The sequence below is a fragment of the Cydia pomonella genome, chromosome 28 (genome assembly GCF_033807575.1).
Source record: "Cydia pomonella isolate Wapato2018A chromosome 28, ilCydPomo1, whole genome shotgun sequence".
Lineage (NCBI taxonomy): Eukaryota > Metazoa > Arthropoda > Insecta > Lepidoptera > Tortricidae > Cydia > Cydia pomonella.
This window is the reverse complement of record NC_084730.1, coordinates 5,135,671-5,149,803: the sequence shown is the minus strand read 5'-3', so window position 1 is coordinate 5,149,803 and position 14,133 is coordinate 5,135,671. Positions and strand designations below refer to the sequence as shown.

The window sequence follows — 14,133 nt, the reverse complement described above, 5'->3', positions numbered from 1 at the left end:
AATCGACCCTATTCCCTGGTCCACAGTGCCAAATTTTGTATTTTTCATTTGTATGGCTGGTATATAATTCTATATCATTTAAGCTACTAGGCGAAGTTTGGTATCGTTTTTATTCTTTAATTCATTTACGTATGATATCATATTTACACCATTCCGAAGTAAAAACATACCTATAAAAATAAAATAAAATAAACTTTTCCTTAAATGATCTTCACGCTTGAATCTCTGAACCAATTTAATTAAAATTTGGCATAGAAATAGTTTGAGTCCCGGGGAGGAACATAGCATAATCTTTATCCCAAAAATCATCCATTAAGGGTGTGAAAAGGGAGGTGGAAATTAGTATAGGGAATCAATAAAGCTGAACTGATTTCGATGAAATTTGGTATAGAGATAATTTGAGTCCCGGGAAAGAACATGGGATAGTTTTTATCCCAAAAATTATGTCTTAAAAGTGAAAACGGAGGTGGACGTTTGTATGGGGGATTAAGGACCATAGATTAGTAGGTATATATTATTACTATTAAGAACCAATGAAACGATTTGAATGAAATCTACGTCTACATCTTTGGTTACATAATTATTAATTTCAGACGTCGCCGACGCTGAACCCTGAGATAAATATACATGGTTGAATAACCTTTTCAAAGTTTTGATTTATCTCCAGTCTATTTATAAGCTATTTGGACCCCAAATAAAATACAAAAAGACTAGCAGGTATTCAATATCAAGTCAAAGTGACACATGTGCATTTAGATTTGCGTACAAACACTCGTAAAACACTCCTAATTACTATGTCTTTACAGTCTATAATAGCGTGAACATTGATGGAGAACTTGATTTAGTACACATTCAAATTAATTTGTTTTTATATACGTTTTTGAATTAATTTATATTTTTAAGCATAGACGTTCCTAAGGCGTGATTTAAATATTCAAAGCGGAATAAAAACTTGATTTAGGAATAACCCGTATTATTTAGCTGAAGCGATATTTGAATTTAAGAATTCTGATTTTGATTAGATATTGGTTTGCCGCTCTAGGTATTACAAAATGAATTAGTGTTTTGTTTTTATGTATATTGTTTACGTATTTTGTGTCATTGTATTTTCATTTGTTTTGTATTTGCAAGTATGTATATATGTTCGGGTCAAAACGTGCAAGCTAAACTAAACCCGCTACCAATTATTTGATTGAGCTGTAACTTCACTTACAGTAGGTAAGTTGAGTGACAATGCAATATTATGGTACCATCGAGCTGATCTGATGATGGGCACAGAAGGTTGTCTTGTCTGTCGTGGTCATTGTCTTGCTTCTGACCACTCTGTCACGCACGCTTCTATTATTGTATTTTACCAAATAAATAAAAAGTTAAGTGCCTTTACATGTCTTTCTGGCTGTGGAATATACGAGTAATTGTCTTTAGAACAATTAAAAACTAAACTTCACCCCATACAAAAACCTCCACTCCGCCTCCTTCACATTTTTTGGGGAAACAAAAAGACTACGAAAATAATTTTGACCCTTTTACCTATTATAATTTTTAGTACAGGGAAGTTCAAAAATACGTTTACAGATATTTTTACTGCTGCATATTTTTGATAATTTTTATAATTTATTTGTATGGAACCAGCTCTAATTTACTCTTCATACAAATAGAAATAGAAATATATAGCAATCATTAAACAATTAGTAACATATTAGGAAACAATATAAGTATTTGACTTATTTTCTGTTTGTCTGAGGTTTCGGTAATGACGCAAGTAATTTGATAGGAAATCAAACTGGTTAGATAAAGTCCAAATACTCGATAACCTGTTTTTGTTATTAAATTTTAATTTATTATAGAACCAATACGCATATATGTTGTTCATTGCGGATTTTAATAAAATGACAAAATTTAACCTGAGTAAGTCAATGATATTATATAACTATTGATAGGTTATACTCATACATAAAATACTTCCATATTTATTTCTATACCTACGAAGAAATCTGTTATTTTTGATTAATTTTCGCATTCTATTTACCATTGTCATGTCTTTGTGTTTGTTGTTAACCATGAGCTTGTCTCTTTTTCTTTCGGCGAGCGGGAGCTCGTTAGGGACGTGCACATCTCTCGCTTGCCCAGATGCGACTAAAGGTAACTTGAACAATTTATCACTAGTTCGTAAGTATCACCATGTATCACAAAAAAACACGATATCATTTCTCGAACTCTATTAGCCTAAATATTATTTGTGTGTTGTCATGGAAACCCATACGATTCGACAGTTTGTGGACTAATACCGTTCGAGAAATAGACCGCCCGCTTTTAAATGTATTTTTATTGACTTTCATCTAAGTATTCTATTGTACTCTGTGCAATATTTGTCTACCGTTCTTCATCAATTCTTCTACTCAAAGGTTAATTGGAAGAGATCCTGTACCATATTTGTGTTTGTGTTTTGTACAATGAAGAGCTCATACATACATAAACTTTCATAATAGGTGACTTTAGTATTTGTAAGTACTTAGGACACATGATAATCATAATATTTATCAAACGGAACAAATCACATGTGTTTTATTTCTTGAAAGAGTTTAAAGTTTAATTTTACTACCTTGCTATAAAATATTTTATTAAGTAGTAAGTATAATAAATATTAAAGAGTTCATTTAATTTTATACTTAATAACCTATCTGTAGGTATCTTCAATTATTAAAATTACTTCAAATTGGAAAAAAACGCGACAAAAAATAATATTGAGATTTTTCACCCTGTATTCTATTTCTGTATTATTGTATTTTTAGTTCACCTCCTTGTTAACCCTTTATGCACACATACAAATTATATCGTAAAACGACCACCCCACAACATAATTTTTAGGGTTCCGTACCCAAAGGGTCAAACGGGACCCTATTACTGAGACTTCGCTGTCCGTCCGTCCGTCCGTCTGTCACCAGGCTGTGTCTCATGAACCGTGATAGCTAGACAGTTGAAATTTTCACAGATGATGTATTTCTGTTGCCGCTATAACAACAAATACTAAAAACAGAATAAAATAAATATTTAAGGGGGGCTCCCATACAACAAACATAATTTTTTTGCCCTTTTTATAAATAATGGTACGGACGGAACCCTTCGTGCGCGAGTCCGACTCGCACTTGCCGGTTTTTTTTGTATTTTTAATGCAATTTTTTATAAGACGTATATTTTTGAAACATTTTTTTTAATCCGGACCATTAAGAGGGAAGAATAGCTTTGCGATCCTCGCGAAATAACGGTTTTTTTCTATAAAATTCCATTTTGGGAGAAAACGTTTTCCACTAACTAAATCTTAACACATCACTTTCATTTTGATGTCGATCGCTTCAGCATAATATATACTAGATTTATATTTCGCTTAAAAAAAAGATTTTTCGTATTGCCAATTTTGAAAAAAACTAAGACCTATAAACCTAGTTTTTCATTGTGTCAATAACATGCTAAATAATCGTGGAGAATGGAATATATTTCGAAGTGGAAAAACGTTTTTTCTTCCTGCATGGACGATCAGGTGGTGTACACCCCTCTTAAAGGCTTAAAGTAAAAATAAGATCACTACTTACAACACTATTCCCGATCCGGTCAAAAGTCACTACGGTCACTGCGATCACTTGACCGCTCGCGGCGCGGACGGATCACTAAATGGTGCGCCTAGCATATCCTACTCGTTTCACGAAGCACTTTGTCTGAATACATCACTGGTTTAAGCACATAACTGGTATAAGATGAACTTGTGGTTAGTATTTACTGTAGGTGTTTGTGGGTCAAACTTACATTTGACGGAATAGCAAAGGGAAGTAGCAAGAAACGGATATGTGAACTTTGTTAAAATTTGCCAAGTCTGCTGTATTTTTCGAACTCGATGGGTAGGATGCCAGGTGTAATCTCCATATAATTTATAACCTAAAAACGCCAAAATTCGTAAAATTCTATTGAATTTACACCTGTCAGCGTACCCATCGAGTTTTAAAAGTACCTACTATAAGTGTTTGTTATCTTTTTTTTTGCCTACTGACTGACACATGTCGAAAAGCAGTTATGGGGTTGTGACAATGCAAGTCAGAAACGTTTTTTACGATTTTCGATTAAATCTGCAAAGGCCATATCATCGATTCTATTGGTGATGTTTTATATTTTTAAGTATAAATACCTTCACAGTTGGATGCGACTAAAATGATTTGACACTAGCGGAATTCGGCCGATAAGTAGAGTCAAACTCTATTGCAATTGAGTTCCGATTAACATAAAGCAACTCTTAACGATACCAAAATTAACTTTTTATTTTTATGACATAGTAATATATATTTTGGTGATTTGTGTTTATTATAATGAGATATTCTAAATTAAAAAGGATTGGTCTGAAACGTCAAAGGCATGGAATGAAAAAAAAGAAATGTACCCTACCTTTCCCGTTTGAAAAAGACCATAGCTTTGACACTTCGGCGACGTGGCGTCTGAGTGACAGCTTTTGTGTTTGACAAGGGAAGGAAAAAAAGATATGTCCTCCGAAAGTGACCCACTCCTCCTCCTAAAGGTTTCTATAGTAGGTAGATATTGTTTCACATGTATCTCGAAATATATTAGCTGTAAAGATCCTATTTTTTATTATATTCCATTAAAGAGTCTTCTAATAACATTCAGTAAATTTATTTGGACTCCCGTTGTCTGTCTACTGGTTTAAGTTGAACTCCAGAACTTTTTGAATATTAAGTTTATCGTTTCATTTGATTTCTTTTAAATCTTGTAAATGTTGCCAGTTTATGTATTACATTAAATTTAGAGTAAGATTTGTTATTTATTTATCAGTTTTTATTTTTACAATGGATCAGAATGACTATCAATTTGATGATTAAAACCGCACTCGTGTCTAGAATATCTAATTAAGTAAATACAACAAAACACAACTTAATTACAAAGTAAATTATGAGGCTAAAAATGTGGCTACCACCTGAGTATTCTACAGTGTTCTTAATCCTAAAATAGTTAAGTATACGGATTTCAATATGCACAAAACAATTAGGTACAAATAAATGTTAAAAAGTATTCTCAAACTTGGGCCCCACACTCCCACGCACGCACCAACCGGCTTAAAAAAATTAAAAGTATTTTATGAATGACATCGGATCCTTGATGAAGGTTCGGGTTTTCCGAGTCTATAAGTATCTTATAGTGGCAAGTGGGTTATGACGTCAACGCCATAAAATACCTGCCGCGAATCTTGCGCATCTGACGGTAGAGAAATCGTATAAGACATTATAATATAGTCTCATTTTGAAGCAACTGTATATTGTGGTAGTCATTAAGAATGATATACACCCAAGGCCATAAGTATGGAAACAAGGTTGTTTTCTTTAATATCTCATGTTTCTGCCTTTGTTTTATGTTTGTAACCTAAAATTTACATTAAGCAAGCGTAAAAGGTTAAAAATACTCACTAAAACATCCTAAAATCTTGTCAAAATCATAAAAAAAATTAAGAAAAAGTAACATAATACCTTTTTAATTGCTTTGAAAAATTTTGAACTGGCAAATATCATAGGCACAACTCGAGTAATTTGAGTCATTTACTTTTTAAATGTTCTACTATTATATTTACCATTTTGTTTCTAATGAGTAGTATATATCGCTTAATAATCACACTTTTCTATTCAAATATAAGCTTGTTTCTATATTTTTGGCCGGGATTGTAGATAAAGTAAATTGCTTCACAGCGATACACAGACAAAACAGATAAAACATGTTTTAAGCAAACTCATTAAAAGGCGGTGTGTATTTATTGTGATGTCAACGTTTTCGTTTTATTCAACTTCATAGTTTTATTTTTTAATAAGCACGATTATTTCTTAGATTTTACACTTCTTACTATTTTTCCAGCGATTTTTCGCTAGGGCGATGCTGTTGAAGCGGACTTGCGCGATCTCCAAGCCGATAACTGGCGGGAGATGGCACAGGATCGCGACAACTGGCGTGTACTCGTGTCGGAGGCCAAGACTCATTTTGGGTCGCTGCGCCATTAAGTAAGCAAGTAAGTAAGTACTATTTATCTTTTAATTCTGTTTTTCTATGGAATCAATAAGCAAGACGTAATGTGTGACGTCAGCGATCACTAATATACACGTATGTATTGGGATGAATTCCTACCTGAAGCTCTCTGCTCAAAATCTATCTACAACAGTTTCTATAGCTTCCTAATAGGTTTAAAAAGCTGTGGTCTGACTAGGGAGTGCTCCCAGTACTGGTTTCTATACAAATAAATATCTAATTTAATCTAATCTAATCTAAGTTATCCCGTAAACGTCACCAGGGCTTTTTCGCGATGGCTGTCCACCGCTGCATCTACTTACATGGAGATTATCCTGCAGCTCTCTACTCAGACTCCTGACGTTCTCTAGCTCCCTAAGTTGAGCCTCTGAGGGTTTCCCGTAGACGTCACCAGCAGGTTTCTCGCCTTTCGCAATAGCTTCCGTCCACTGCTGCATCTTCTCCGAAACCTGGGTGGAAGCCAGGAGTGGGCTCACTTCGTCGGAGAAATTCATGGCTCTGAAAGGAAAGCTGGATTTAGCATTAGCGTTTAACAGAGGTGGGGTAAAACAGCCACGGTCTGGGTGTCGCAAGATGGGCGAGGAGCTAGCAGGCCCAGGCGGGCATGGCGGGCTGACCTGGACGTATATCTCAACGTCTGGCCGGAGATTGCTCAAAACCGAGACGGATGGAGATCGGAGGGGAGGCCTTTACCCAACAGGCTCCGAATGGTTTTCATCGATTTTTGACTAGTTTTGAGTCGTTAGTCCTACATTTGCACTATAGATAGAATTATAAGACAAATGGCTATTGGTTCTTCAATCTTTTATCTCTATTCTGGCCTGCCGGATTTTGAAAGAAATGAACATTTATTTTTTTATATATTTTTTAAACATTGTCTAAAAAAACACTTTTTACGTTACTTGATTGCTGAGAAGGATGTTACATGTACGAAATCTACATATTTGGGTTCGTCTTTGACGTCTCTAAAAACTGGTCAGAGATTTTAATTTTAAACTAATTAACACAAAAGTTATGGCCAATAAACCAGTTTTTTGGCCTAAAATTGTTCAACTTTGATGTCAAATATCTCGAATTAAATATGAACTTTGAAGTAAATATGGTATACTATATTGCTTACAGCCGTTGCTGTTAATACGAGTATGATAAGCTACAAAAACATTAGAAAACTAAGGGATTCAGATCAAAGGTCATTGGTGTTAGGGACCCCCTATTTAAGAATATAAATATTGTATATAATATAAACTATTCCGATATTTGCGTTAATTAAATCTGTCTGACAGACAATTCCATCAAGTTTTTGTTATGATATAAGAGGCAAACCAGCAGTTGAATCGCCTGATGGTAAGCAATACCATCGCTCATGGACATCTGAGTTGCAAGTGGGTTGCCGGCCCATTGGGAGTAGCCGGCCCAGATAGGAGTATGGTCTTTTCTTAAAGGTTTGAAGGTCGTATCGGTCCGCAAAAATCGCAGGCGACTGTTCATTCAACAGATAAACTGTTACTCCTAGGCAACATACTATTCTTTATATCAACACAGCCTTGTGACATTGCTCGATTTATAAATTAAATACTAAGGAAATGCAAAATAGCCATTAAACGGTAGCACAATACGTCGTTGATAATAATTATACCTTACTATTTCTGTGCAATATTGCACCTTGTCTCAGTGGCATAAGATGGAAAATGTCTTAATTGAAACGTTAACTGTGTACTGTATGGTGGTAGATATTTTATTATGATTGAGTAATAATACTACCTAATAATGGTCTGTTATTTTTATCCCATCTATATAATAATATAATCTCAGCTGGCTGTGATTAGACAACTCGATTGTGTTAGGTTAGGTTAGCTAACTTATATAAAAAACCCTATAAAGGATGACTCATGTTAGAACGGCCCTGGTCCGGACCAGGGCATCCGATACTTCGTTTTGTTCACCGGTTGCCTGTCATAAAAAGGTGTCGGTTGCCTCAGCCCGGAGCCGGCCGGTTCTAGTGTGAAATAAAAACCTAATAATAGGTAACTTTTACAAAGATTTCCCGTTTTAAACAGATACCTTTTTGGAGCCTAGTCAAGTTAATTCTTCAAAAATATGGACAATGGCTAAAGTAAAAGGACTATTAAATTATCTAAATCCACCACCATATTGCCAAAGATCACGAAAGTTAAGCTGTTAAAAGTGTTAAAACGCTTAACCTTTGGTAGGAATGCTTAGGAGCAGATCTGCTCCATACCTGTATATTCAACCAAATTCAACTTAAAAATGAAGATGTCATAGTTGCTAAATAAATGGAAAATTTTTGACAGGCGCATACGAAAGGTTAATAAGTATGTACTTACCTATGCGTTTAATAAGAAAACGTTTAGTATGTAATTTTAAGTAATTTTATATGAATAATCACGTCGATGAATACTGCAAACATTGCGCAATGAGAAACCTCATTAGAACAACAACAATAATCTTCAATGAATAAGAAAATAGGTAGATAATATTTACCAATAAGATCATCAAATTAGATGGTTTGCTTGTTTAATTTTGACTAAATCTATCTATTCAGGGTATTATTCCAACCCGGGAAATTTAGATTTATATAAATCTTATACCTTTAAGCGAGCAATTCTTGATTATATATATATTTCGGGGATCTCGGAAACGGCTCTAACGATTTCGATGAAATTTGCTATATGGGGGTTTTTTGGGGGCGAAAAATTGATCTAGAAAGGTCTTATCTCTGGGAAAACGCGCATTTTTGAGTTTCGATATGTTTTCCGAGCAAAGCTCGGTCTCCCAGATATTGTATATTATGCTCATACGAGAGTAAAGTTATTTAACATCTAGTGTTTTCTCGTGATTCAATTATAGAATCTTTCACTTACTCGGGACTCAAAATCAACACTCGCAAGAAAAACCAACTTTCCTCTCTTGTTGCACAAATAACTATTGTAGGTATTTACGCAGCGAAAAAATGATACATAGTGTCATACACAACGCAAATAATCTAGGAACAAGTATTAGTGTTTGTATAAACACAGCAAGGTTGTTGAACTACTTATAACCTATGCAGAGCCTTGCACTCTGGTTCTCCGTGATCCGTGACAGATATTGTAGTAGAATTTTCCTCTTTTGGCTTCTATACTAGTTTACATGTTGTCATATTTTCCCTAGTGATAATGATACGTATTTGTTTGATTCGATCAAGAATCACTATTGGGTAGGACCTAACTCTGTATCTTCAGGTATTTCAATAAAAGTAAATAAACAATTTTTACATTTTCAGGTAGAGTTTTATTCTCTGTATCTTTAGGTATTTAAAAAAGTAAACAAAATCTACCCTCAAATGGCTCCTTAAGCCATTTGATGGTAGAAGAAAACATTACATTATCAAAAAGAAAATAGACGCATTCGAGATGTGGCTATATAGGCGCATGCTAAAAATATCCTGGACCGATAGAGTTACGAATGTGGAAGTACTAAAAAGAATGGAGAAAAAGTTGGAGATTTTGGTTACGGTGAAAAAGGAAAATATCTTATTTTGGACATATATACAGAAATGACAAATATAATATACTACAACTAATATTAGAAGGAAAAATTGATGGCAAGAGGGGAAGGGAAAGAAGGAGGTTCATCTGGCTTGACAATATTAAGAAATGGACGAACGTGAATAACGCAGCCATACTGGCAAGAATGGCCAAGAGTAGAAGAGAGATGGCAAACGTGGTCGCCGACGTCCGTTAGGGCATGGCAAATAAAGAAGAAGAAGACATCTTCAGGTTTAAGTTGAATTTGGTTGAATATATATGGAGCAGATCTGCTCCTAAGCATACCAAAGGTCAAGTATTTGTATAGTATTTATATAGTTGTCTGAGTACCTACAACACAAGCCTTCTTGAGCTTACCGTGGGAGTTAGTCAATTTGTGTAAGAATGTCCCTATTATATTTATTTATTTATTTAATTTACAGTTGCCGACCGCACTGACAAAAGGGAGTCTTCAAATGTTCGGATCACCATCGGTCCGTACGACACAATACTGTTATTTGAGACTGACCAGCTACATCCTTCTCCTTCTTTCTATCTATTACCTAATCGACCACAAAAATAACTCTGTTAATGACTTGAACCAATATTCTACATACCTATAAAATAACCTAAGCGCGTAATATTTTATCTCATTAGGGCTTGTGCACAAATAACGCGAGGTTTTTTTGGCTATTTTTTGACCCCCTTGGTGATATTTGGTAAGGTTCTTGGCTACCCCCCTGTTCTCCACATTACCTCACGTGTATTGTACATATAAGTATAGTAAATCTATGTGCGTTATGAACGTGATGTATATTTATTATACCCGCTCCAAAATTTCATAAAATAGACTCGCTATTTTGAAGTGTTAAGTGAAATTTATGTTTAACGAAACCGAGAAAAAGTATCTACTGAGAGGTCTCCCCTCCCCCAACGTGATCTGTCGTGATTTTTTCGTGATCCCCCCCCCCCCTCCCTATCGGACCTCACTTAATTTGTGCATAAGCCCTTAACGACTTATGAATTTTAGCCGAAGCCGAATTTTATGAATTTTAAATGATAAACACTAACGTGTCTTGCCTCCAAAATAGTCTAATTTTAAAGTGTAATGATTGAAGTTTATTTGTTCAAATACGTGATGTTTGCTATCAACATCGAAGGTATTTCGTCGTAATTGTCGCAGCCATTTAATTTACATTTGTCTGCGTCACTTGATACATATTGAAGTATATGTCAATCTTAATTGTATGATTACATTGATTACGTACCTACAATGTTTATAATGCACATGTATGAATAGCGTACCTACACACGCACACACGTATTAGCTGATGTAGTTTATTGCAGTTTATTAAACTTGTCACGATTTGACAATTTTAATTTACTACATTGCCAACAAAAAATATAAATGATAATTTGCTAAGATTACTACACGTTATAAAACAAAGTCCCTCGCCGCGTCTGTCTGTATGTTCGCGATAAACTCAAAAACTAGTGAATGGATTTTTAATTTAATTTAATTTATTTATTTCAAAAGACAACAATGGTCCATAATGGTTAGTAACATTCAAGGTTTAAAACTAAGTACTATTTTTATGTAGTTTTCACCTATCAATAGAGTGATTCTTGATCGTAAATGCGATGAAATGCGAATATGTTTCCTTTAGCTTTGATACACAATAGCAAACGTCTATTAAATTTATCAATTATATGCCGCAGTAAATATATCAACATATTTCTCGGGCTATTTTGTATCAAGTATTAAATATCCTATTTCATCGAAACAAGATATTTAAGTGAAGTCGGTTAAACAATTCAAGAACTGTGCATCCATTTTAATGATACCTCCATTGTATTAGTCAACAAAAGATCTCATCCTTTGTGAAACAGTTAGATTAAAGCCTTCATACAAGTATAATGTTTAATTTTATAGACACAATTCTAAGGTCGCGCGCGCAGCCCGTACAAATTGCTTATAATGTTATCATAACCGTCTGGTTTGTAAAACGTCGTAAATGCCGTGGAATTATAGGAAGTAGCGGCATTTTGGTTTTAAATTGGTACTGAATGATAAATGCACAAATACCTATGCAAAAATAATCCCGGAGATTGCTACGTTCTAAGACCCAACATGTAAAAAATGGGCCTTTCAATTTGAAATCAGTAGCGACCGAAAAATAAAGTTGATTTTTTTTAAACGAACGTATCAAAAGAAATTCAAGTCGGTTCCAATTCGAAATGTTTTAAATTATATTAAAGTAATTAGTACTATGAGTAGGATGCGTTTACGAGGATATTTTAGAACCCCAGTGAACACAGTTGACAAAGCATGTTGACTAAATTTTTATGGTGTTGATCCTAATGTCTGTAGGTATATGGGACCAGTTGGATCAACGTAAAGAATGTTTGCACAGTAATCATTTCGCCAAAAGGCGTCAGAACCACGGAATTAAAAGTAGATAAGTAACTTTTAACTCATAACAACTTTACCATACCGCGCTAATTAAAATTAATACACACACGCACATTCTGAATATCAGTGTTATCGACAGAACAAAGTAAAAAAACACAATTTTGATACACATCGAAATTAAATAAACGAGGTACTCACAATGTTTTTTTTTCGAACACTAAGTACTGTTACACAGAATGGTTCAGGAGCAACTGACAATACAAACGCGTGTGGGTACAACAAGGAATCGGACCGGCAGGGGTGTATAAACACCGGCGTTCGCTACTCGTAGTTATATTTGTGTAATTGACTGACTTTTGACTTTTAATTTATATTCTTAGTTTTATTGAATATGTAAAAAAGTAACGGAACCTTGGCTGGTTGATGACTGATGCATTAGAAATAAAAACTTAACTGTAGGTACTTACGCAAAATACCGGCCATTGTTTTTATACCTAAACTTTTGTGTGTAAATGTGCTTAATGGCTCCTCTACATGATGGCCCAGCGTAGGCCAGTCCTAGGGACGCATTTATGCGTTAGAGGGAGCAAGTGATATTGCTATCTCATTTCACCGCATAGCTGCGTCCCTTGGACTGGCCTACGCTGGGCCATCGTGTAGAGGAGCCCTTATATGTATAATATGAAACGCTCTTTGTGAAGCAGAATAGATGATCCTGGGAATCGAAACGCGGCAAGGCTTTTCATATTTTGTAGGCGCGGATATTATATCCCTTTGACGATCATAATATAAATTCATATAGATTAGTTTAATATCATTTATATTGTATGGAATTACAACTTGTGTCTTGGTGGGGTTGAATCGGACTAAGTTGTCCCGACCCCACACCGAAACTCTGGATAGAGTGCTCTCAATGTCCGACACAAGCTTTTCACGACTCTCCAGCACCACGGAACGAGGGATGTTGGCACGGCCTGTGTATCTGTGGTAATAGGCATCCCCAGTACTGTCGTCTGCATAGCAATTAATGAATGCAATCCAATGAAAGCAATTAATAAATAAGCTACGTATCAGTTTATTGGTTTGACGACCGATTTGGCCTAGTGGGTAGTGATCCTGCCTACGAAGCTGATGGTCCCGGGTTCAAATCCTGGTAAGGGCATTTATTCGTGTGATGAGCATGGATATTTGTTCCTGAGTCGTGGGTGTTTTCTATGTATTTAAGTATTTATATATTATATATATCGTTGTCTAAGTACCCTCAACAAAAGCCTTATTGAGCTTACTGTGGAACTTAGTCAATTTGTGTAATAATGTCCTATAATATTTATTTTTATTATTTATTGGTAACGGTTTCAATCGTTCGTGTTTTTTGTGTGGTTCAAGAATAGTTGGATAGGTTATATGGGATTGCATTCAGTGCCCCTAGTGTAAATTTAGTCGATAGCGAAACGTGACGTATCTACGCGTTTGCGTTAAGTCTCATTTTGTATGGGTTTTTGAACAGCGCGCCAAGCGGGACGTTTTGGAAAGACAAAAATCTCATACAAAATGACACTTAACGCAAACGCGTACGTCACGTTTCGCTGTCGAAAATATTTACACTAGGGGTACAGATCAAATCTAATTAGTTATCCAAAGTCAACGTCTGACATTTGAACTCGGTGCTCAAAATGCTCCACTCTATATGACACAAACTTGAAATCTACGTAGATGAGCATGGCCCGACATATTCTTGGTCGATTTTTGGGCTAGATAACAAGTATTTATCAGTTTTAAGGCTCAAATGTCTATATGCAATATGGAAAGCTATACAAAAGTCAGAAATTATAGTCAAAATCCGACAATGGTACCTACCAAATACTCTACTCATAAAACGCCCCGCCCCTAACAAAACGGCAGTGATCGTGACGTCATGATCACTGAGAAGCTCTCTTGAAGTACGAAAAACAAGAAAAATGCGATTTTGACGGTGAAATATATTGCATTTATGTGTGTAGTTGCTATACTTTACTATATAAGGAATCGACTGGTATCAGTCAAGTGAAAAAATATGGATGCACATAAGTTGTTCAAAAATATGTCCCATAGGTCTTATGTCGGCGAATAAAGAGCTATGGCATA

At 35.1% G+C, this 14,133-nt stretch overlaps 1 protein-coding gene across 2 annotated transcripts in view; it reads right to left on the bottom strand.

Moving 5' to 3' along the window:
- Positions 1-12,330, bottom strand: part of LOC133533032 (fatty acyl-CoA reductase wat-like) — a 42,496-nt gene extending 30,166 nt beyond the window's left edge. The window contains exons 1-2 of one of the 2 annotated variants that reach the window (XM_061871944.1): positions 12,208-12,330; positions 6,372-6,567 (exon numbers count right to left, since the gene is read on the bottom strand). In XM_061871944.1, the coding sequence (XP_061727928.1) occupies positions 6,372-6,563 (192 nt within the window). In that variant the 5' untranslated portion in view covers positions 6,564-6,567; positions 12,208-12,330. Of the gene's footprint in view, positions 1-3,590; positions 3,724-6,371; positions 6,568-12,207 lie in introns of those variants that run through there. The other variant, XM_061871945.1, reaches the window with a different exon arrangement.
- Positions 12,331-14,133: the final 1,803 nt, after the last annotated feature.